The 23,939-nt window shown below is 36.3% G+C and overlaps 5 protein-coding genes across 7 annotated transcripts in view; 3 read left to right on the forward strand and 2 right to left on the reverse strand.

Annotated features, from left to right (window-relative positions):
* Nucleotides 1-2,427: 2,427 nt before the first annotated feature.
* On the reverse strand, nt 2,428-9,307 carry irf4b (interferon regulatory factor 4b). 2 transcript variants are annotated; one of them, XM_077219537.1, is made up of 9 exons: nt 9,255-9,307; nt 8,864-9,061; nt 7,313-7,499; nt 7,023-7,108; nt 6,832-6,934; nt 6,634-6,741; nt 5,264-5,596; nt 3,935-4,047; nt 2,428-3,809 (listed from the first exon to the last, which is right to left on the reverse strand). In XM_077219537.1, the coding sequence occupies exons 2-9, from the start codon at nt 9,059-9,061 to the stop codon at nt 3,642-3,644; spliced, it is 1,296 nt and encodes a 431-aa protein (XP_077075652.1). In that variant the 5' UTR covers nt 9,255-9,307; the 3' UTR covers nt 2,428-3,641. The 2 variants fall into 2 exon arrangements, with proteins under 2 accessions (XP_077075652.1, XP_077075651.1); XM_077219536.1 differs by having other exon boundaries at nt 9,186-9,286.
* A 3,228-nt stretch (nt 9,308-12,535) lies between these two features.
* Nucleotides 12,536-15,522, forward strand: LOC143729128 (adenosine 5'-monophosphoramidase HINT3). The gene is made up of 5 exons (XM_077220209.1): nt 12,536-12,781; nt 13,611-13,728; nt 13,944-14,013; nt 14,101-14,221; nt 14,310-15,522. The coding sequence occupies exons 1-5, from the start codon at nt 12,659-12,661 to the stop codon at nt 14,391-14,393; spliced, it is 516 nt and encodes a 171-aa protein (XP_077076324.1). The 5' UTR covers nt 12,536-12,658; the 3' UTR covers nt 14,394-15,522.
* Nucleotides 15,261-18,620, reverse strand: stx11b.1 (syntaxin 11b, tandem duplicate 1). 2 transcript variants are annotated; one of them, XM_077220208.1, is made up of 2 exons: nt 18,592-18,620; nt 15,261-16,704 (listed from the first exon to the last, which is right to left on the reverse strand). In XM_077220208.1, the coding sequence occupies exon 2, from the start codon at nt 16,697-16,699 to the stop codon at nt 15,815-15,817; it is 885 nt and encodes a 294-aa protein (XP_077076323.1). In that variant the 5' UTR covers nt 16,700-16,704; nt 18,592-18,620; the 3' UTR covers nt 15,261-15,814. The 2 variants fall into 2 exon arrangements, with proteins under 2 accessions (XP_077076323.1, XP_077076322.1); XM_077220207.1 differs by lacking the exon at nt 18,592-18,620 and adding an exon at nt 17,371-17,517.
* Nucleotides 18,621-18,791: 171 nt separating this feature from the next.
* The window catches only part of mthfd1l (methylenetetrahydrofolate dehydrogenase (NADP+ dependent) 1 like), a 36,217-nt gene continuing 31,069 nt past the window's right edge, over nt 18,792-23,939 (forward strand). The window contains exons 1-2 of the mRNA XM_077220206.1: nt 18,792-18,830; nt 19,418-22,558. Coding sequence (XP_077076321.1) covers nt 22,323-22,558 — 236 coding nt within the window. The 5' untranslated portion in view covers nt 18,792-18,830; nt 19,418-22,322. The remainder of the gene's footprint in view (nt 18,831-19,417; nt 22,559-23,939) is intronic.
* On the forward strand, nt 19,431-20,306 carry stx11b.2 (syntaxin 11b, tandem duplicate 2). The gene has a single exon (XM_077219992.1). The coding sequence runs from the start codon at nt 19,431-19,433 to the stop codon at nt 20,304-20,306; it is 876 nt and encodes a 291-aa protein (XP_077076107.1).

Raw genomic sequence — 23,939 nt, forward strand, 5'->3', positions numbered from 1 at the left:
TTCTTCCCAAAGAACTTCCTACACCTTCCTACACCTGCTGCAGACATGCGTCCCCAATACCATTATGTTTTCCCTGCTGTGCTTAATGGCGCCACGCATGCTTTTGGTATTAAAACAATCCATTAATCTCCTCCTAACATCCCTGACACCATCCAATGCTAGATGGTTAAATATTGACTTGTTGGACTGGAGAACATGGCTCAAATCCTCCATACTCCAATCCTTATGTTCTTTAGCAAATACAAAAGTGTTTTTTCCAGTAGCTTCTTGAAATTGGAGAATGGAGGTCCCATCCAGGTATTTAGAAACTGTTTTGAGGTGCTCCCACATTCAGGTGATTTCCATCCTCCTGTTTGCTTATTAATTGCTTAATAAATGCTTACTAGTCTTCCTTGACAAGCCACACCACTTAACATTCTACATGGTATTGGTCTCACTGTGCTTTGAAGTAATTATGTGGATATTGTGACCATTCACATCCAGCACATGAGCAATATCCAAAATCACTAGAAAAAACAACTTGCATTTGCTAAAGAACATAAGGATTGGAGTATGGAATATTTGAGCCATGTTCTCCAGTCCAACAAGTCAATATTTAACCAAAATCAATTGACCAGATTTAGTCATTTTCACAATATCCTCCCTGGTTGGAGAGGAGTGCTTCTTCCATCTTGTCACTTTCATTAAAACCCACAGAATAACATCTAATAATAAAGCTAATATGTGCCACAAAGTGATTTATTGAATTATAGGCTGGGAATAATGAGTGCACGATTGGTGTGACCACTTGGCCAAGAATGACTTTTATTGCATCACGAAAATTATGCAATAGAAATGTGGAAGGCATACTTTTAAACTCCAGGCACAACTTCACGACATGCTTACAAAATATTTCATAAATATTTATTAAAAACTTTGAATAAAGTGTGAAGCAGCCAATTTTCCTAGGTGGAACATCGCTTTTGGTCACTACTGTACATCAGAATGAAAAAAAAAAAAGAATTATGATATTGTGAATGAGCATATTATGGGCACTTTAAAATCTCTCGCAGGCTGCCAACATGGCATCAAGAAAACCACAATGATTTGGATATTTGTTTTTACCGTTGTCTCATCGTAACTCGTTCTATTATTGTTGTAAACCTGATAAGGTGCTGCGAAGTGACGCAAACCAATTTTTTTCCCAACACTTCAAGTCTTGTTTGTTGATTTCTATTCTTCTAAAATTAGAGTGCTTAACACCCACTCATTTAAGGAAAGCAGTTTGACAAAATTGCATCAAAGCCCTGTGCGGCACCAGGTGAAAGAGTGGGTGTATTGATCTCAGGCTGTACAGCTTAAGGGAAGTTTTTAATGATTGCACCTTTCCACTCTGTAGGCAGCGGAAAATGATCCAAAACATGTTTATGTGCTAATGTAGAGCCGTGAACCCATAAACAGTGGAAAACTCAAAGAAATTTTGTTTGTGTAAAAGTTTTCTCAGGATGTCCCATGCATCCCAAAGCTAACAGTCTCATCCTATAGCGTAATATAAGACTTTTTCATCCGAATATTCACTTCTCAAAAGAAATAGGCTGAGCAGAATTATACATAACATTGAGTCAAACTGGCTGTTTTCATTGAGAAGGAAGAATAAATAATACTTCTGTCAGTCTGCCTCTTCCTCTGTGATGTCATCAACCTGAGACTGCCCGCACCATCCTGTCTCCAAACCACAAACACCATCCTGTGTGTGCTGTCATACACACCTCGTCTATATTCTCTGCAGTAACATACTTCTGTTCAACCTAAACGAGGGCTTGAAGTCCCCCAGATCCTCACATGTTCATGGGGATTCCAATGTTTGTAGTGGGGGCTGAAAGTAATACCCTCCAGCCCACCACACCAGTGATGGAGAGACTTCATCAAAATACAGTAAAAAATAGTAATATTGTAAAATATTGTTACAATTTAAAATACCTGTTTTCTATGTAACTAATTAAAAAATGCGATTTATCCCTGTTAAGCTGAATTTTCAGCATCTTTACTCCAGTCTTCAGTGTCACGTGATCCTTCAGAAATCATTCTGATTTGCTGCTCAAGAAACATTCACTATTATTGTCAATGTTGAAAACAATAGTGCCGCTTAATATTTTGTGAAAACCGTGATACGTTTTCAGGATTCTTTTATGAATAATGGTCAGAAGGACACCATTTATTTGAAATAGAAATCTTATAAATGTTTTTACTTTTGATGAATTTAATGCATCCTTGCTGAATAAAAGTGTTAATTTCTTTCATAAATAATGGACTTAAATGACTTTCTGTACTGGCTTTTGAACTATAGTGTGTTAAAGCATATTTGGTCATTGTATTTTTAACTTTTTTTTGGGCTGCCCATGTTACCATGTTTAATTTTCACCCCATTTCAGGAATGAGTGCACACAGTCAGTTTTTCACCTTTTTTTATTAAAACAAAAGGTGACATGAATTTTGAGGCATTCTGGAAACCTCAATGACATAAAAGCAAAAGTAGTGGAATAAAAAGTATAACATTTTGTCAGAATAATACAGAAAAAGGTTTATAAAAGAACCGCCATTTGAAAACTGAAAGGTTTTCATACTTTTTTCTCGTCTAAATGCATAGCCTATATACATCAAAATCCTAATTCTTTGGCTTTTACTATCTAACTGCAATACATCACAGCTCAAACAAACGTAGCAAGAAACAATCAGTCACAGCTAATATTCACACTTTACATTCTTTTCTGTCATGTCAGCAAACAGCCCACATATTTGACAGTAAACCAACATGATACAATCATTTATCCTCGTGAGTTGTACACAGATTTGCATCTTTCTCAGTATTACACAAGACAAAAGTCTGCGTCTGATGCTGTCTGTTAGCACTATAGATTATTCTGGTGGGATTCTGCTCAGTTCAAGAGTCCTGAAGCTCCAGGTGCACCGTAGAATTCCAACATTTGCCTTTTACACTTTAGCTTACAAAACTTATGGGCTTTTTACAATAAACCAAGGATTTACATTCCTGGGTTATATTCTTCCATGTTTCATACTGTTCAACCTTCATCCTGGGTTAGTAATTAGTCCTGGGTTGTCAAGTTTCGAGATTTTCCCTGGGTTAACATTGTTGTTTGCATATTGATTGGACGAGTATGGCACTTGGTGAGCCTGCAAGCTATTTTACCGTAATAACTTCTTGTCCATTATCTGTTGATAAGCAGAACGTCTTAACCGTGGGTTAAAAATGGCGCTAACCTCCTTTCAAAATTACAAGTGTGAAAATAGCTTAACGGGGTAGTTCATTCAAAAATATAAATTCTGTCATTATTCACTCAGCCTCATGCCATTGTAAACGTGTATGACTTTCTTCTGTAAACCATGAAAGCAGATAATTTGTGAAATGTTTTCATGTTGTCAATACAATTGAAGTCAATGGGCTCCAAAGTTGTCCAATCTTCTTGTTTTCCACAGGAGAAAGAAAGTCATGCAAGTTTGGAACAACATGAGAGTGAATAAATTATGGCAGAATCTTTATTTTTGGGTGAACTATCCCAGTAATCCAGGATTTAAACTTGCTTTAACCCAGGGTTAAACAAGATTTAATCCAGGGTTAAGCACAGAGTGACAAGCCTCCAGGGTCAATTTTGAGAGCTGTTGTTATTGTGATGTGTAATGACTCTGTGGTAATCTTGGGTCGGTGAGATGGCGTGTTCAGGGGGAAGGTGTGAAAGCTCATGGCTGCGGATGTAGTTCATGCTGCCCGGGTGACTGAGGTAGAGAAGCTGGCGAGCAAACAGTGGCTCAACCTGTGACACAATGATAAGAGCAAATTAAGCAAATGACTACATTAATCATTATGTTTTGTTCATAACTGTTCATCAGTATTAAAAAGAACCACAGAAATGTCATATTTGAAAGGTTAAAGACAAACCTGCACTGTGAATGTCCTTCTTGGCCTTTGCGCATCAGTACTCTCATCCTCAAAGAATAGCAGCACTTGGGAACATGGCGCAGGACGAGCGTGCAGGGCGTAACTCTGCAACTCTACAGGAGATACGGAGGAGGAGGAGACAGTTTATTCACAGCCAATGGCAAGTGAGATCAGTAAATACATCGGCAAATGGTTGGAAGAGGGAGATAATGGAGATCTACACTACCAATCAAACGTTTGGGGTCAGTACAGTTTTTTGTTTTCGAAAGAAGTCTCTTATACTCACCAATTTGACCAAAAATACAGTGAAAACAGTAATATTGAGAAATATTTTCTATTTGAAGATATTTTAAAATGTGATTTTTCATTGTGATGGAAAGGCTGAATTTTCAACATCATTACTCCAGTCTCCAGTGTCACATGATCCTTCAGAAATCATTCTAATATGATGATTTGCTTCTCAAGACACATTTTATTATTATTATCAGTGTAGAAAACAACTTGATATTTTTGTGAAAACCATTTTTATAGATAATTTGATGAATAGAAAATTAAAAAGAACAGTATTTATTTGAAATAGAAATCTTTTGTAACATTATAAGTGTCTTTACTGTCACTTTTGATCAATTTAATACACCAATCAATTTTGAATAGGATTGTATACACATACGAACCCCCTGAATGTTTTTGTAAATTTTCCAATTACTGGTCGAAATGTCCAATTCTTAAACTATTTTCTTGAATCTTGAATATTTGGCTGCATCCTTGCTACAATGTGTTCGTTTGTAAATGGCAGGTAATTGAACATGTTTTTCAAGCCATTGGGTAAAGCATATGATCTCATCTCTTTCTGTAATACGAATGTATTTCTTCTAATTTCATCTCATTTCTTTCCATACTGTGAGCTTTAGGTCGAATGTGGCACATGTGATTTCTGTGGTATTTGAGTTGTACTCATCATATGCTGGAAAGTTCTGTGAGAATCACAACAATCAGTGAATCTGTTACAGAAAGTGGGAGTTGTAACTCATAGATGACTGACTGTCACTAAATATCAACCCACAGATAATGTGACACACTGTTTACTGTAAAAGCCTTGATGTGTTTGTTTACTGTAAATTGTGTGTATGATATGTGCAAATGTGTGATGATGTATACAAACAGTGAATTAATTAATAGACAGAGATATCAAGGTTTACAATAAATGGTTCTCAGTTTTGCTGAGAAAGATGAGTGATTAAGTAACCTGTTTTTAACATGTCATCAGATCATTTGTTTGTCATAATATTTATCTGAAATGCCCACATGAATACATAAGCATGCACTAACCTGTTATGAACAGATGAGTGTCCAGCAGTTTGCAGTTCTGCTCTCTCTCCAGCTTGTTGGGTTTGTCAGTAGGTGGAGCGTGAGCTCCCTCCCAGTACACCCTGCAGGGGCAGCGGCGGCGGGCGTAGAGCCCGTCAGGAGCCATCCAGAGTATAACACCACGCTCCAGAGATGCCCTTTCAGCATGAGGGAGTTCAACCAATTCTGGAGCCCCAGGTGAAGCGAAGGCATGTCCCTCTCTGCTAGGGCCCAGCTGACAGCCCTCTGGACTATTCACTGTTACCTCTCGCACCAGGGAATCCCGGTAAAACACCACCACGTTTAAGCGGTAATCTAATCGAGAAGAAGATCAAATAAAAAAAAACGTTAATATGGTCTTTAAACACATGAGTTAAAAAATGTATTATCATGATTGGAGCCGTTGATGTCAAGACAAGTAGGAAAAAATATAATGCGAAATTGAACGGTACCATATCAGCTAGCTATCAGCCAATATTAGAGTTTTTTAACATTTAGATTACTTGTCATCACCTAATTCTCAATTGAAGGTAATCTTTAAAAACACAAAAGTCAGCATGAAATGAAAATTCACCCCATGTATTTTCTATATGCATGTTAGTGATCTTATTGTGAAGAATTGATCCATGCATATTTCTTCTTTTTTTTTCACCTCGTAATTTAAATTAAAATGTCTTCATAATTATAACTCAATCGTCTCTCCAATCATTAAGTTCACTTAAACTAAACCCTTTCTTACAACTGACTGCAAGCATTCATTTAGATCTGCCTCCATTCAGTCAACAACTGAGGGATAAAAAGTCTTTTTTTTTTTCAATCATCTGTTTCACTCAGATGTGCGTCACAATACAGTAGAAAATATCTGTTGTTAATTCTGAAACATCATGACTTTAAATGTGATCTTTCTCAAATCTCAAAATGAATATCCATTTTTCATTCTGTACATCATCGTTTTGTGATGCTTAAATTACCTTATGTTGTTGATGACGTAATTGCCTCATCACATGAAAATAATTACAGACTTTTAGTTATTGGTCAGAATTTTTAACATTGCTTTTCAAACCGATCTCCGAAATCATCTAGATCAGGGGTGCCCAATCCTGCTCCTGCCGATCGACTGTCCTGCACAATTCATCTCTAGTCGATTGGCAAGAACAGGATTGGGCACCCCTGGTCTAGATGATTTCGGAGATCGGTTTGAAAAGAAAAGTGAAAGAAAACCTGATCTAGATGATCCTCTCGATACAAAATCAGTATAAGAAGTATCTATACTTGAAGACCAATCAATCCATTCCTATTAAGCCTGTCAAAGTCTCTGTGTGTTTATGATTATGTTTGAGCGTGTACAGTACCTGAGAGGGCCAGAGCCTCAGCGGATCTCATGCTGGTGTCCAGGGTGAAGGGTGACGGCTGTGGATCAGATGCATTGCAACTGAAGAAGGAGCCACTGAACTGGTACCCTGCACATACATAAATATCCCAATGTAATTGCTTGCTGCATGAACTTGCTTGTATACATTCTCTTTCAAGCACACACAGTAAGACAGTACCAGGGTCCCAGCGTGGAGTGTACGGGCTCTGGCTGTAAGGGATCTCAGGCAGGGTGGGGAAATCCCTCCATCCTCTCTCTGCAGGAGAAATGTAGTTGCACACCTGTAATGACAAGTGCATACAGTGATCCGAAGGGCAAAGATCTGAACACACAAGCCAAAGTACAACTAAGATGATGTTTGATTCTAACCTGAGAAGGTGCTGGTGCATAAGGTGGGTGTATTGGATAACTAGGTGAGCTTGAATTGGACTGTGAATCATCAATAGATCTGGAACCTGCAACATTTAAAATATTATATATTTATAATATATATCAGATATCTAAAGAAATATTTATAAAATAATCAGCGGCAAAAAGCTGTTCTAATCTTTTTGATGTCCTTCATTTACATTATGAAGAAATATGAGAGCACTGAATATGGACTACACAAACTTATGTGCTGATTTAGAAATGCCTTTGATGTTTTTCTCCTCCCTTGCCTTTTTTGGATCCTTCCGGAATAATCCTATACACTTTATAGGGGTCCGATATGTCAAGTTGACTGCGCTCCACAATTTCCTCAAAGTCATTGCTCTTGTTAAGAGCACACCGAAGACGCGTTTTCCAAGTTGGTGGGTCGGGTTTGTCGATCCCCTCCCGGTACTTGCCTTTGAATAGTGCCCAAGCCTGCGGGAAAAACAAGAGGCCAACATATGGGTCAATCAGATACAAGGATATCCATAAAAATTTGAAATATTTAAAGTAATCTGGTTTAAATACATGTGGCAAGTTCCTAGGAATGTAATCTTTGTTTTATGTTGGTTTTTATACACTTAAAAAAAAAAAAATTGCATATGGTAAAAATGTAAAAAGTACTTTCCTTCCATCCTGAAATTTTTTTTTATTATTGTTTTGTTTGTTTATTATTTATTATATTAGCTATTTTTTTTTTGTAATCTTTAATTTTTGAAATCTGAATATCAGACAATTTGACCTGAAGGAAAAAAAACTGCGATTCTCATTAAAAAGGGCGGGATATTTGATTATGCAAACACTACTTATGTCAACACTGTATTACTTCACCCTCTGGTGCTCATTTTTGACCCAAAAAGTAAGGTGTTTTTATTTTTTACTTCATCGGAAAGGTTTGAAACTTTTTTGGCACTTGCTATGTGAAGACAAAAAAAAAAAAAAAAAAAAAACACATGGACATGATTCAAAAAGGTAAAATTGTCCTGAAAAAATAGTCATACTAGTGCTGTAATGGGAGACAAATTTCATCTAATGAAATCTTTTGGTACTGCGGCCAAACAAAATCTTACTGAAAGCAAATTTTTTGAGATATCAACCTCAAATTTGGAACACAACATTGTTATGGCTTTGATTTTCATGCAGTTTTAGAGTAAAACGTGTTTTTGAAAATATAGATTTCATATAAAAATTGAAAATAGTATTTTTGTGCATTTTTCATAACAATAAACGTAAAATTCTGTCACTTTTTAAGTTCACTTTTGTAAACTTTTTTCACTTCAGCAATAATTTACTTAAGCTTTTGCTTTAAAGCATTCAAGATGTACGACAGTATAAGTTGGAAATTTAATGTTCAGGTCTATGCTCAAAACGTGAATAAATGGAGTATAACTAGCCTACTGCGTAAATATAATGTAGTAGCATCAAATATTAAATAAAAAACATAATCAAACTAAAATATAGTACATTCCTTTCATTTAAAAAAAAAAATATATATAAAAATTTGTTCATTTTTGACCACCATGCGAATAGCACCACTGACATGTTTTTACTGTCTCCGAACACCATGGACACTTTTTAACTTTAAGGCCCACAAAAATATAAAAAAATCAATTGGAAATTGGAAACATGCGTTGTCTAAGATTTGTATTTGAATGTACTAATAACAAAAATGAGCGTTCGTCATTGACTCACTCGTGTAACAACTCTGTTCACTGTTTGCAACACGAGTAGGCTAAGGTCCCATGGGAGAACGTTACTGCTGACGTTTCTCATCCCCTCCATGTTCAATCTGCCTGTACCTTAAAGAGCGCTGCATCCTCATCCCTGTTGTAGTCCTGCTTCCCCGCGTGCTTCCACGGAATCCGAAAGATGCTCTTCTCGTCGTTCTCCCACACGAGTCCAGGGTATTTTCCGGTGTCCACCTGCTCGATCAGCCACTGACGCAACTTTCCGTTACCTGAGCCCCCCGTCATCGCGCGCTCTTCATCCGAACACATCTGAGAAGAAAAACGTATTTAATTCAGATATCATTACCAAATTAAATTGAAATGGTTAAAACAACTATATAGATAAATAACTAAACACGCAAGTAAGTCTTAATTGAAAACGATATATGCCTACTGCAGAAAGTAGTACTGGAGCGCGTGCTGCCCTCTTTCAGAGCTTTCGAGTTTTGAAATGTGTCAATACCGTAGTTCAGCTTTCGACCGCGACTTTTCTTCAATCGTTTGCATTGACAGGGGCGGAGCGTTCGCCACACACACAGTCACAGGATTCCACGCACCTGCAGCGCGCGTGAGATACACGACTGACGTCCCGTAAGCGCGCGGGGGCTGCTCATGGTAGGCAATTTAACCCACGCACACCAAAGCGGGACTTTTGGCGTTTAATAAAAGAAATTGAATTTCTTTTAATTCGATGACGTTGAAATGTCAGCTGTGTTTATAGATAGGCCTATCATGTTGTGCATTTGTTGTCCAAATCTTTGTCTGGATTCCAAAGTGGGCACATGCAATATTAGCCAACTATACAGAAATTAGTGGGCTCGTTGAATAACACAAAATAACGTTCTGAAAATATTAATAAATCTTACTGATTGTTTATGGGGAATTCAGGTGAAGTGATGAATATGTTCCAGATTGCTCAGCCTCTAATACCATTTTACACCACCTTTATGGTCTTTCTTTTAAATATATAAACGTACTTTCTTAAGGTTTTCAATTTAAAAAATATCTCTATTGCGTGTCAAACATTTATGACAATCACAAACTAACGAGGCCTATCGCTACTTTATAAACTATCACGATTTGTGTGGCTTGTCATTTTACATAGTATAGGCTAGCTACAGCTGTGTAATTTGTTTGGAAAAGTTTTTTTTCCCCGTCATCAGAAAGCTCCAAACTATGTGAAAGCATTTCACTAGTGTCAGTGGCACTCTCATTAGGCCGTTCAGTGTCTATTTGTAGCCAACAGAGGGCAGTATCATTCTATTCATTTATTATATTTATCTATAATAAATAATGAAATCGCAATAGAATTTTAAAATGTTGCTCATCCTACAAAAGTCATTTTCTTCCAGTAGTAGTGGGAGACTATGGTTTAATGGGATAACTGGATCATAGTTCACGATAATGCTGTCATTAAATTGTAAGATATCAGATATTACAGTTTTTTACAATCGCTATGACAATTTTTTCAATACTTTTAACAAATTTCCTAAACTCTTAATACAGTTAGCATTACATCCATCTGTGTAAGCTATACCAATAACACATTTCTTGTTGCCTTGACACAAAATGCATACAATTAACACAAATGTAAAATGCTTGAACTTCTTTTACACACAAGCTCAAACAAGACCAAAACAATGGATTTTTACTGGCAAATTTATCAATGCTTTAACACTGTATGTCAGAACAGATAACACCATGTTCTAAACCTAACCTTACAGGCTGAAGTCAGGCTGAAGTCAAGGTAAACAGCTGTTTATATTGTGAATTGAAACACAAATATATCCCCTGTATTTTATTCTATTGTTACTCAGAAACAGCTGATTGAATTATGCAAATGTATACATTTATTTTTATTTATTTTATTTATTGCAACAATTCTGTCTCTGTCTTCGTTTTTTCATTACAGCAACCGTACATTCTATAAAGCACTCTGAGATGGGTCTTTTTTATTGAATTTCTACAGCAAAAGACCTAAACCCAATGAAACAAAAATGTAGAGAGGCTTCAAAAGAAACTGCAGTGCAAAACACAATCTATGATCAATACAATATACTGTCTGTTGTATAAGGGCAGACCAGACACATATAAAAATAATGCAGTTTCTGTAATTCCATCTGATGTTGGTGTTTTTATGACATTGTGCTCTGATTGACTAAATCTTCCTGTTGGACGAGAACATATGTTAGTGTTTTGAAAAATTATTTGATTTTGAGACATGTTTGCAGTGTTTTGGTAGACATAGTGTTGATAGTGTATTATTGTATTTTGAAAATTAGTGTTGGAGTTTAGTTTGCAATGTGTGATTTTGAGCATGAAATTAACTGTTTTGCCAATTGTGTGTTGTAGGTGTGTTGGTTCCTAAGAGTTTAGGAAATTTGTTAAAAGTATTGAAAAAATTGTCATAGCGATTGTAAAAAACTATAATGTTTGCCCTCTTACCCCATCTTCATTGAGTCCATCAAGATTTTTTCAGTGAATCAAATATGTCGAGGTGAGAAAATTTGAAACCTTTCTTTGCCAAAAAAATGAAAAATGAAACACCAGCAATTATTAATTATTATTATTATTCGAGTCATTCTTTTTAAAATAGCTATAGGCATGTGAATTATTAAAATGCGTCAGAAACTTAAATTCTGATAAGATATGCAAGCCTGTGATAAATTACGTTACATGGCAGACATAATTTATGGGGGGAAAAGGTCTACAGCCTTATGGTTTTGCTTCATTTTCCAGGATATGGGGTTTATAAATTGAAAAAAAAAAATATTGGCTATATAAATTGATACATTTCTTGAGTCATTTGGAATTCATATTAACTTGGAAACGTTTTACCATTATTCATTGTTTATTTTTTGCTACGTTTCAAACGACTTGAAGATTTTATCGTTTTGCTCTATCCCAGACCCAGACTTCCAAACAATGGGTATAGCCTATCCATTAGTAAATTGTGAATTATTACACGTTTAAACGATATATGAAATAATCATCATCACTTAATTGTCCAATTTATTGGGCGAAAATTGCTTTTTGCCCATAATAAAACCTTAGCAAAATATCGAGGTAAATAAATCACTTTTATTGTGCGTAATCAAAGCAATATTTCGTCTACAGATATGCATACGCGATACGTACACTGATGAACGTGTAGTTAGAAGATAGATTTTAAACTTGAGTTTGAGTTAAAGTCACCCTGGCCAAAAGTGCCCATAGTTGATGAAACAATTAGGCCTATTAATCACAACTGAAACTCAAAACCGAAAGCCCCGACCCTGACGTAATGTAGCCTAAATAAAATGGCAGCGGCCTCTGTAACAGTGAAAGATATAGTTTACACGTTTCCGTTTGCTTTGGCATCTTATTACAACATTAGTAAACAGTAAACATTAATTGATTACAATGACGTGGAGTTTAATTATTTTATTATTATCATCAACGACAGCAAATACGAACACGACTTTATTATGGGAATTGTAATAGAAATGAATAATTTCCGAGGAAAAGAACAGCTCTGATTATCAGACTATCCGAGTTGTCATCTTGTAGTAAGTAAACAAATCCAACCCAGTCTCATATAAAAATGTACCCTGACTACGTTGGTCCAAAGTGCATTGAACAAATCTGGTGTTTGTGCGTAGAGTAGGCTGATATCACCCATAGGCATGATGATATGGCGAACTCTTGACGAAGTTTTATAGGCTAACGTTACGCAGTTCCCAGGATGTGACTACGTGATAACAAATTAGATGAGCTCATGTAATTGGGTTAAATACACGCAGTCTGAAACTGGGAACAAGGAAGAAGAGATGCGAAAGTCAAAGTAAGTTATGTGAGTTTCATTTGTCCCGGAAACTCCCTGCCAGAATGGCTGAAAAAAAGTGTTGCTGTAAAAATGAGCAAGATTCTTCGGACGACAGCTTGGATGAAACTTGTATTTTCTGTAGGATCGCAAACGGCGACGATCCATACACTGAGATTCTAGCGGAAGTAAGTTGATCTTTATCCTAGATAACCAGGATTGGCTCCGTGAACGATTGAATGAATGCTTTGAAAACAGTTATCCGGTACGCAAAGGGGGTAGGCCTATATAATGGACAAATTGTTCTTTAATTTTTTACTTAGTAATTTTTTACTTTTATATTCACGTTATAGGTTATTATCACGTTATTTACACGTTTTCATTAAGCGACTTACAAAGTAGCCTACAGCATTAGTGTAGTGCTGTGTGGCTGTCCTTAAAAGAGGAAGAGCTTAGACAAAAATCTGAATTCTATAAACTAATATGATGACCATATTATGAAATAAGAAAGTAGAAAATAAAACAATTTAATATTAGGCTACTTTACTCATTATTAACATTATTATTATACTCTAATTTGTACTTGCTTAACTCAAATATATTCTATTTTTGAGTCAGAACTTTTGCTGTGATCTCGAGTGGTGGTCATATTAGTGATTTCACCCTTAGGTAATTTCTTATTGGCTAAAAAAGCTAATGAGCATATATGGCCTTCAAGTGGCTTTTTAATGAGTGAAAAAGGGATGGCATTACAACTCACCCTATGTGACTCATCCAGTATCCTGTCCCATGTGTGTATAAATGCAGGGGTGTCCAAAAGTCTGTACATATACGCAATAGTGTACATGCAAACAAAATGTAATTTACTTTTATCAAGTGTATTTACTTCTATTTAGGTTTTCCCTCTATTTTCAGTAACATAAATATAAGTTTTTTGTTTATAATGCAATTACATAATCAGTATAATGTACATTAAATGTCAAGGTAAATAAAACATGGAATGTGATTCTTTGACAGGATGAGGAAATAGTTTGTTTCAAGGACATTTATCCAGGTGCACCTCATCACTACCTGGTTATACCAAAGCAACATATCCATAGCTGTTTGTCACTCCAAGCAGATGATATAGGTCTAGGTAAGATTATGTCATTTTTTAAGTTTCATTTGACTAAAGTGAGTAAAGCTGTTTTGCGAATGGCTTCTGTATTTCTATTCCCAACAGTAACAGATAGATAAATGAAGAATTGATCTCAGGTTTATAATTAACATATTATTATCATTTATTTTTAATAAAATGAACCATTAACACAGTAGGTTTTTCAATAATCTAAATGTGATTGTCTTGGGCAGTTAGGAGGATGGCAGATATGGGAAGAGCTGTGCTGAAAGCCAGGGATGTCACAGATTTTGAAGACATCAGGTTTATATTCTACAACACTACTATTATATTAATCAAGTGTTTATTTGGATGAAACCGTTATTAAATGACAACATGACTGTATTTTAGTCTAGGTTTCCATGTGCCTCCATTTATCACCGTCCCCCACCTGCACTTGCATGTTCTTGCACCTTTCAGTCAAATATTTATATGGTCAATGGAAAAGTATATACGCTACTGGTACCTCACTGTGAGTAAACTAATGACCCTTCTGGCATTTCCTATGACCACGCTTGGTTGCATATGAGTTCTCATTGTTTCTCTGTGATGTCTTATAGGAGGAGAAGTTGCTTCACAAACTGACGAAGAATGAAAAGTCGGATGATCGTAAAACTACATGTAATAAATATGCAGCCATTTAAAGCTATGTGAGCTTGAAATGACAAGACACTTTAGTGAAGATCAATGGTCATTGTTTATTTTATTGTTTGGTTTCAGCCCTCAAAAGCCTGCATGTCACTTTTTTAATTTGTTTTTTTAACACTTTAAGTATTTTAAAAACTGAAATGGATGCACTAGAACAGTCAATTACTATTTATAAAGCGTTATATAAGTGTAATCTAATCAATAATAATTTGTTATTAAACAGATGAAAATGGAAATTTTGTGTAGTTGATTGTTACAAATTCTATTGTGAAAGATTTATACATTGAGCCATAAACATAACTCATTGATAGACTGTCACACCATTTTATGTTTCATGCAGTGTTCATGTCACATTTGTGACACGTATGGTATTTTCTATAGGGACAAGGAAACGTTATGTGAGAAACAACTCCTAAATAGTTATAAAATATGTGTAAATTATCCAGAGTCCAGTGGCTTCAAGTCCATGCAGGCAAAGTAAAACGTACAATTCTATATTGAGATTATATCACACAAGGCAAACGAATAGAGCTGTCAACAGATTTGGCCTAAATTATTTTAAAACCTTTATTGTTTCCTCATTCTAGCTAAGAGAGACTAAAAACTCAAGAGAGAGTGAGAACGTACTAGGAACGTTTCCCTCATGGTGTCGGATGTTGTTACATGGATAAGAAAGTTCACTCTGTGTACAAAAAATGGACTCAGTTGATGATTTCTATCCAGTTAGCCCATAAAGATGAAAGAATAGCCTAGACCTACCTATCGATATTTTCTGATATGCTAATTCTACTGCAAATACTGCAAAAACCAAAACATTTTGTCACATGCAATTCACGTAATAATAAAGACAAACCAAATAACAATTACATAATATAAGATATTTTATTGAGCTAATATATTTATCTCAAAAAAGAAAAACAACATGAAAAGAAAAATATCAACTTGCATTGGCAAAACATGGCAGATGCTTCATATTCCAGATATTTAATGTAAAAGGGTCTAGAAAGTGCATATTCAATTAAACCACCTTAGATGAATGAAAGATGTAAGATGTAATAAAAGATATGACAATGTAAGATATTAATAAATAGCCTATCCTCTAATAAAACATCAGATTAAAAGCTCTTTTGTCTTTGTTAACTCTTACTTCAAACACTGGCTGTGAATGTGATTTCTAGTATACTGTATGTTTACAGGTATATTAATCTGCAAATGAAAAGACGTCTTCATGAAGGCATGTAGTGAGGACTATGTGTTGTAGTGAAACTAGTCTTTCATTTTCTTTGGCTTGTTTTACTTGTTTGCTTACTTTGTGGTAATTCAAAGAGCTTAGTCTTGGCAGACAATGGTCTTGAAATACAGAAGTCAGCAGATACTGCAGGCCTCCAAAAGTCCACACAGTTCACAATTGCTCTGATCAGTTTTTTGCACATGGAAAGCATCCACAAAACAGTTTCTTGAATGGGTTGTTTTTGTCATGTCTCTTTGCCCGTTCCAGTTTGACAAGGACTTCACCAAGCATAGCATCAGTTTTCTGAACATTGTTTAAGATGTAGTCGGTCATGGGTCCTTGTTCCTCTACAAGCATAGCCACGTCCAGGAACACTTCATGAAGGCTCTTGATTCGGCTTTCTAACTCAAGCAGGTCCCGATGTCGACTCTCGATCTGGTTGAGCGCAGAACGAGCCGTTTTCCCTTCTGACATGACGTTATCGGTGAAGATGTTCCACTGACCGTTCTCTAGCATCTCATCAATCTGGTCACCTGACACCTCTCGGCCCACGATCTCCATTTGTCGTTGAATGTGACGCTTGCACGATTCCTTGTGACTCATCTCAGCATCGTTGTAATCGGTTATTGCGTCTCGGAAGTTGTTGCTTAGGCTGGTGTACTGTGTTCGGGCGATTCTTGCCACAGCAGAGTTGATGCCATGCTCCTCTTCAAGCTCTTTGGCATGGGCATCCATTTTTTTTAGACGTGTCAGAACCTCCTCACCACGGGTCTTGATGTCCCCAGCGATGACATTGGCGTCATGCTTTACGTGTGTTGTACGAGTTGGTTCGCTAAGTAAACGTGTGTTTTGGTCCCTGAGACGCTTCACCTCCAGACGGATGAGCTGAATCTCACGCCTAGTGTCCTGAGCCTCATCGAGCACAGACTCCATCTCATTGCTGTTGTCATAAATGACGGCCTGCTGGTGGAATTCCTCCATGTCAACATTGCTGAAAGATTCGGATTCCAGCTCTTCCAGATCACTGTTAGACACTGAAATGGTCTGAAGATGATCCAGTCTGTCCCTCATGATTGCTAGAGGGGAGAATAAACAACAAAGGACACCATCTGATGTTGGCTAAACAGTCAAAAACAATTTAACAATCCCTTGTGTAGCCTAGTTGTTGTTTTCAAGCATAAACTCATTTTCATTCTTTGTCTACCTTCTGAAACTGACTGTAAAAGGGGGGATACTACTTCCTTATCAACACTGAAAAAGTCACACGCCTAACAAGTTCATCTGTGAAACTATTTCTGACTGGCGTCACTCACCAAACAAGTTTGAATGGATTGAATTGATAGTTCAGCCTTTGTTGCTTCATAAATGGTGTTCTCTCCAATTATGAATATTTTACTAATAAACGTATGAATAAGATATCTAAAAATATTGAACTAAATTCAAGTAACTAAAGCTTTACAGTTTACAAGATAAGAAGGCTATATGTAAACCTGTTTTTCTAATTTTTCAAATGACAATAAACAAGATTTAATGAAATTTACTCAAAGCAGCATTTTACTATTTGTTTTCATTGAAATGAATTGTATAGGCTACATTGTCAAGCATTTTACAGTTTTACACTGACAACATTCTAACGAATATACTTCTTTTATGAATAATTCTCTATTAAATTGTAAAATAGAGGCTGACAAAAGTAAAAAAAATTAAATAAAGCCCATGTCGTGCACTACAAAGCACATTACCTTATATTTTTGTCCAAAATGTCACCAGTTTAACTTCTGTCGATATTTCATCTGAAGGCTGCAGCTCCATCCTCACTGCAGCTGTAATGGGTGGGTGGGGATGAAGGAATGCGCGACGCGTTCCAGGGCGTAACTTTGACGCCAAACCTGTTCGCTCAATAGAAAGTCAGAAGTGTGTTTCGGTTACACGTGACATAATCTCTATTTTGGGAAAAGTGACTGAATTCGATGTCGTCTTCATATCTTCTATGTCATATAGGTCTGTCTAATACCTACATTGGTGGTCTGAGTGGGACTCTGACAATCATGATAGCCTATTTACAGATTCAGAGATTCAACAGCTAGAGCAACTTCGATTGACTTAGTAAGCATACTGACAGTGAAAATAAGGATTGCTTATAGGATGCTTTAACTAAAGAAATAGGAAGCTTCGTCGGTAGTTAAATTGATATTTGTTCGCCACACTAAATAGGCTAATAACGAAAAATAGGCTATGCAGGCAAGCAGCTAAAACAGGAAACTAAATTGCTATTTTTCTCCTATACTTAAAATTAATTGTAATAACAGCCTAACCATTAGGCTATAACAACCCATTAGTCGGAGAATAGCTAAATGCATGTTAGCTAAGTTAGATGTTAACCTATAGGCTAAGTTTTTAGTTTTTGATTTATATAGGGCTATATTTTTCAAAATAAACTTTGTGATGACATTTAGCCTACGTGTTGAGTCAAATGATTTCTGTTTTAAAGCCTTCCTCAAAAAATTGTGTATTCTCTCATCGTTAAATTCTTTGACACGATCAGCAAAGGTGCAGTAGACTTAAAATGTACAATACATAAACGGCGATAAAAAACAACAACAAAAACAATTAATTTGTACTTTATTTTACAAGAAAACCTCCTGTGACCCATCGAGTAGCTTTTTTCTTTTGTTTGATCGTTTTAAGAAACGTAGCCTACAAGATAACAAATAAACCTAAAAAAGCCAGCTTAATACAATTTCAAGAAGTCATAATACCAGCAAACAGAATAAATAAACAACATAAACCTGAAGAAACTTAAAATAAATAAATAAACATTACACAAGGGGGTTATCATAAAAAAATAACTTGAGAAGACTACATTATTTAAGGGCTTTTTTTGTTACGCTTGAGTCTTAAATATTCGAAGAAGATCATTAAATCTGTATGGCAAAATAAGAATATGGGACGGGTTAGCTTACATTTGTTCTGGAGCTGGAGCTATTACTGGCCTCAGCTCTCCTCTCGTCTCTTAAGTGACGCATCTCTGCTGCCCTCTGCCGGACATTGTGATATCTGCGGAACCTGACTTGGGGCGGGGTCTGTGTCTATAACAATGACATCATCACCGATCATCACTCACATGAGGTGAAATAACGTGAATTTCGTACCCAGCAAAGCCGAGTTTGAGAGGATTGCACACAGAGGGACACAGTTTGAGGTAGGCCACAGTGATATGAATTCTCAAAGCAGTATTTGCGTGGCATTAAACGTTAAACATTAAACGCAGGCCAGTTTTCATTTAAAAAAAACATTTTCTCCAATAATAAGATTGGTCTACATTGGGTCTGATTGTAGCCTACCTATTTGCAGATATATTAGATTGACCAATTCTTTATAAACGTAGCCTACTAAATAGTAGGCTATATTTATCTCTGACTGAATAACTAGATACAATTACCAATTGCGATTTTTGCCTTCTCTTCAAATAATAAAAAACTAATCATGATGAAGCAGAGCCTAATAGAAACGTAATAACAGTGAAAAAATAAACAGCGTAGCTTATATTTTTAAACGTAGAGCTAAAAACAAGTTTGTCTTGTCTGACAGGCTTTTGGTGACACGACGTTATAGGCTACGGGCTACGTTTCCACATGGCAGACGTTTTGACGTGCATGTTACGTATGACAACGAATATTCTGTTTTTAAGAGCTGGTAGTTGTTACCAAAATGCCTACTGTATATTTTCAGTCCATGTGTGTTGGTTTTTCTAATTAATTTGCAGAATATATACTTTTTACTTTTCAGTCATACTTCAGTCATGAGGGACAGACTTGACCACCTCCGGGCTGTATCAGTGTCTAAAGAGAGTGTTGCAGAGCATGAAACTGGCCAAGCTCTCCCCCCTTCAGAAAACACAACCCATGATGATCCTCCTCAAGATACCAGCACCAACTCTGACATGGAAGCTGTCTTTGATGAGGCACAAGAGGCTCGGCGTCAGATTCAGTACATCAGTCTGGAAGTGAAGCGTCTCAGGGAGCGAAACTCACATATTTTTACAGGTGCAGTCGGCTCTAGTGCTTCTAATACCTGTGACTCTGATGCTATCGCTGCTGGCATCAAAACCAGAGGACAGGAGATGCTTGCGCACCTTCGCAAAATGGATTCCCACTGGAAAGAGTTAGAGGAAAAGTATGGCGTCAATTCACCAGTGGCAAGAATTGCCCGAACACAGTACGCCAGCATAAGCAACAGTTTCCGAGATACCATGGTGGAGTACAACGATGCGGAGATGAGCTACAGAGAGTCCTGCAAGGCATATATTCAGCGGCAGATGGAGATTGTGGGGCGAGAGGTCACGGGTGACCAGATCGAGGAGATGCTAGAGAGCGGTCATTGGAACGTCTTCAGTGAGAACATGGTTTCAGGAGGGAAAACTGCACGGTCTGCGCTCATACAGATTGAGAGCCGTCATACAGAACTGCTACAGCTGGAGAGACGCATTCAGAGCCTTCATGAGGTTTTTCTGGATGTGGCCATGCTAGTTGAACAGCAGAGCTCGATGATAGACTACATTCACACCAATGTTCAGTCAACGGAGGTGGAGGTCAGGGAGATCCTTGTGAAGCTGGAGCGAGCCAAGAGACATGATAGGAGCAACCCGTTTAAAAAAATGTTTTTCTGGAAGCGATGACATGGCCACAGATATCACAGTTCAAAAAATACACTAAGTGTTCTTTGTTTGTATTACTATTTTATTTTTGTTGCTATTTCTTTTTTTTGGCATTCATCTTCTGAGGAAAATAAACACATAGTAATTTTGTGCAAGACACTGCCATCCAATAAATATCTCCGAAGTATCACAAATATTGAAATTTGTGCATTTTTACAGTTGGCTGTTTTGGCAAATAACTTATACAGGGATTCAGAAATCCTTTTTTTTGTATTTTGACATTTTTTAAATGCAGTGTTTATTCTTGGGATGGAATGACCAGTTAATTGTGATGATGTATCTAACTATTTCTTGTGTATACAAACATTTTATCAGCTGTATCTCATTCTGTATGCATTCAAAGTTTCTTGGCAGATGTCATAAATTAGAGGATAACTTTATTACCCTAATTAGATCACGTGTGTCTACCTCATGTGGAACATGATGTCCCTGCTCTCACCTATTAAACCGACACATGCAATAATACAAAAACCTTTCTGACTGTGCCATAGAAAGTTGCTATATGAGGTCGCTATATAATACACCACCAATGTAACTACAAAATTCAAAAACATTACAGAAACTCAACATAATAGAACATAACTGAACATTAAACTTAAAACCCTTTACTGAAAACATAACATAACACTTAATCTCTAAATTTTCTCCCCTTCCAGTGCCTTGTCAATCTCGCTGGGAACTCCAGATCTACTGCTCAGTTTGTTGTCAAAAATGATTGTCCTAACACAAATGGGTTAATTAAAGTTCACTTTTAAATATATTAGGTGGATTGAACACACCAAAGTTAAGTTGTGACAAAATGTTTAAAAATCATGTTGCTTTAGCTGAATTTAACTAATTGTACTGAACAAGAGGCAAACATTTTTTTTTAAATGTAGCCTATTTGTGTTATAAGATTGTGTTCCAGGGACAACTTTGTTAAATATGGTGAAAACTAAAACGACACACACAGATGTGCTGTAAATTGTGTTGATTCTCATATACACTACCTTTAAAAAGTTTAGGATCAGTAAGATTTTTTTTCAAAAGTAATACTTTTATTCAACAGCTATGCAATAAATAAATCAAAAGGGACAGTAAAGACATTTATAGTGTTATAAAAAATGTATCACGGTTTGCAGAAAATGATTAAGCAGCACAACTGTTTTTAACATTGATAATATGAAGAAATGTTTCTTGAGCAGCAAATCAGCATATTGGAATGATTTCTGAAGTAATGATGCTGAAAATTCAGCTTTGCCAGCACAGGAATCAATTATATTTTAAAATGTATTAAAATAAATATTTTACATTGTAATAATATTTCACAATATTACCGTTTTACTGTATTTTTGATCAAATAAATGCAGCCTTGGTAAGCATAAGAGACTTCTTTCAAAAACAGATCCAAAACAGTTTGAACTATAGTGTATAGGCTACGTACAAACACAAAACTCATGACATGAATGTGACTGCTGGACTTGGACAGGTTATGTGATTACATCAATTAGACAATACTATTACTATTGTGCTGCCTTCAATCATTCTGTTTGAATGAAACTGCCATGACTGCCAACAGTGTGACTTGGCCTACTTTGTTTGCTGAGAGTCTTAGGCTAAATGTCTTATCTTTGCAAATGTATATATATCAAATGAATAAAAATATAACTTATTAAAACAACAACAAAAATAATAGCTACTAATGTGTAGTAGTCTACAGATTTGTAAATAGAAAGAAAATAGCAAGTTGTACAAAAAAATAACAAAAAAGAGAAGATGTTGCACAGTAGGGGAGTCGTCAGTTCTTGCTCAGACTTGTGAATAATTATTACATAAATCCTAAGTGTAGGCTACATTTCCTCCTTGTGTGCCTTGCGCGCGCCACTCTGTCGGGCACGCGCTTGACTTGTCTACTAGTCCAGTTCTGCGCGAGATCACCTTGAGCATCAGACAAGACACCGCGACCGCGCTGCTTAGCAACTCCAAACCAGACGCACGATGAGACTGTCGGCCGCTTTTCGCCATGCACATCGGAGTCATGCGAGCATACGACGATCACGCGCCGGTGTCAAAGTTTTAAACCCGGAGAAGAACAGATTCATGCCTGATAATACCGCTGTTTCTTATCTATCGGTTCGGGGAGCATGTTCGACCAGCGGCACAACTGAAACGGTAGCGAGCTTTAAAAGTCATCCACGAAAAAACGATGGATCGGTGTATGAAAGTGCTGTTGGGTAAGAATGAAACACGTTATTAAGTCCTTAATCGGACAAAACTTAAATGTTCTACACCATGAATGGGTTTGCGATTGTAACAGTTTTGTTTGGTTTATATAGCGACTTACTAAAGTAGCTTATCTAACGTTATTGTCTTGACGTTGATTTGTTTCCACGTGCTACCGGTGTTCGGTGGCCAGCTGATGTAACTTCTGTTTCCCATTAGTGTTCCGAGACGTGTATTCATCCATTATGCGCAGTGAACGCAGGCTACATATCCATAACGTGTTACGTTTCTGCCTGAATTCAATTTTGCTTCCAAAAAGTGACTTTTAGTTTTAAATAAGTTTGAAAGCATGTTGTTGTTATTTGTGTGTAATGTGTCCTCATTTAACCCGCTCTCCTGGTGGACTATGACAAAAACTGCCTTTCCTCACAGATTTAAATGTGTGTTTGTGTTATCAGAAATAACCGAAATTTGTTGAATTTATTGAAAATGTCATCAATTAAAATCACTAAAAATGCTCCCTTTTTATATCATTTTTATTTCAGGTGGAAAATTAAGACCTACTAACAAAGTTGAAGCTATGTTTATTATTCAACAAAGCAGGATTTACCATGAACCGACATCTTATACATCATCTAGATAAGAACAAAAATTGGAAAAAAAACAAAAAACAGTTTGATTTTTTTTTTATTTCAATAAGAATTTCTTTCTTTTGCTCCTTTTAGAGTTGAAAGTTAAAAGGTTAATACATTATTTTAAATGAGACCATGAGAGTGTTGTTACACCATCATTTTTAAAAATACATAGGTGTGAAATCACTGTCATACATGACCACCACTCCTGACAGAAGTTGTAAGACTATAGAAATATAAAGAATTTCCTGTACAGTTCTGTTCATGTTAGACATGGGTTTTATATTGAAAAAGAAAGAAAGAACACGTGGTGTTTTTTTTTTTTTTTTTTACAAAATACTCTCCTGTGATGGAAACTTGTGTATGTCTGTATTTAGTAATTTAATCATTGCCAAACCAAACTCTACATGTGACCCCTATGTATCTCATGGATATCTGTAAATGGAGTCAAAGGTCAGGTAGCTGCTACAAAGGGTTAACGTAATCGGTAAAGATGCCTTTGCACCGAGCCTTAAAAGTGATGCTTACAATTATGCAATCGACTCCTCGGTAACTATAAGTTTATCTGCTACTAGTTAAAATGTGCTAACCTGCTTAAAATGATTATATTCAGCTGAACAAAACTAATTACGCATAAGATTATTCTAATATTTATTTAATTTAATTTCTCTTTATTGGTTTCTGTCAGACAGCACAGCAACAGGACATCAGTATAGTTGTTATATGCTGCATGTGTGTGCCAGCATAAGAGTTTTAAACT

Source organism: Siphateles boraxobius, unplaced genomic scaffold, assembly GCF_051911475.1.
Source record: "Siphateles boraxobius isolate OS27281-9 unplaced genomic scaffold, OSU_SipBor_1 8, whole genome shotgun sequence".
Classification (NCBI taxonomy): Eukaryota; Metazoa; Chordata; class Actinopteri; order Cypriniformes; family Leuciscidae; genus Siphateles; species Siphateles boraxobius.

Excerpts from the sequence above, each read along its gene's own strand:
- stx11b.2 (XM_077219992.1), top strand. The coding sequence starts at position 19,431 with ATGAGGGACAGACTTGACCACCTCCGGGCTGTATCAGTGTCTAAAGAG.
- LOC143729128 (XM_077220209.1), top strand. The coding sequence starts at position 12,659 with ATGGCTGAAAAAAAGTGTTGCTGTAAAAATGAGCAAGATTCTTCGGAC. Across the intron at positions 14,014-14,100 it reads ACAGATTTTGAAGACATCAG|TCTAGGTTTCCATGTGCCTC; the intron begins GTTTATATTCTA and ends ACTGTATTTTAG. Across the intron at positions 14,222-14,309 it reads TACGCTACTGGTACCTCACT|GAGGAGAAGTTGCTTCACAA; the intron begins GTGAGTAAACTA and ends GATGTCTTATAG.
- irf4b (XM_077219537.1), bottom strand. The coding sequence starts at position 9,061 with ATGTGTTCGGATGAAGAGCGCGCGATGACGGGGGGCTCAGGTAACGGA. Across the intron at positions 6,742-6,831 it reads CACTCCACGCTGGGACCCTG|GGTACCAGTTCAGTGGCTCC; the intron begins GTACTGTCTTAC and ends ATGTATGTGCAG. Across the intron at positions 3,810-3,934 it reads GAAGGACATTCACAGTGCAG|GTTGAGCCACTGTTTGCTCG; the intron begins GTTTGTCTTTAA and ends ATTGTGTCACAG.
- stx11b.1 (XM_077220208.1), bottom strand. The coding sequence starts at position 16,699 with ATGAGGGACAGACTGGATCATCTTCAGACCATTTCAGTGTCTAACAGT.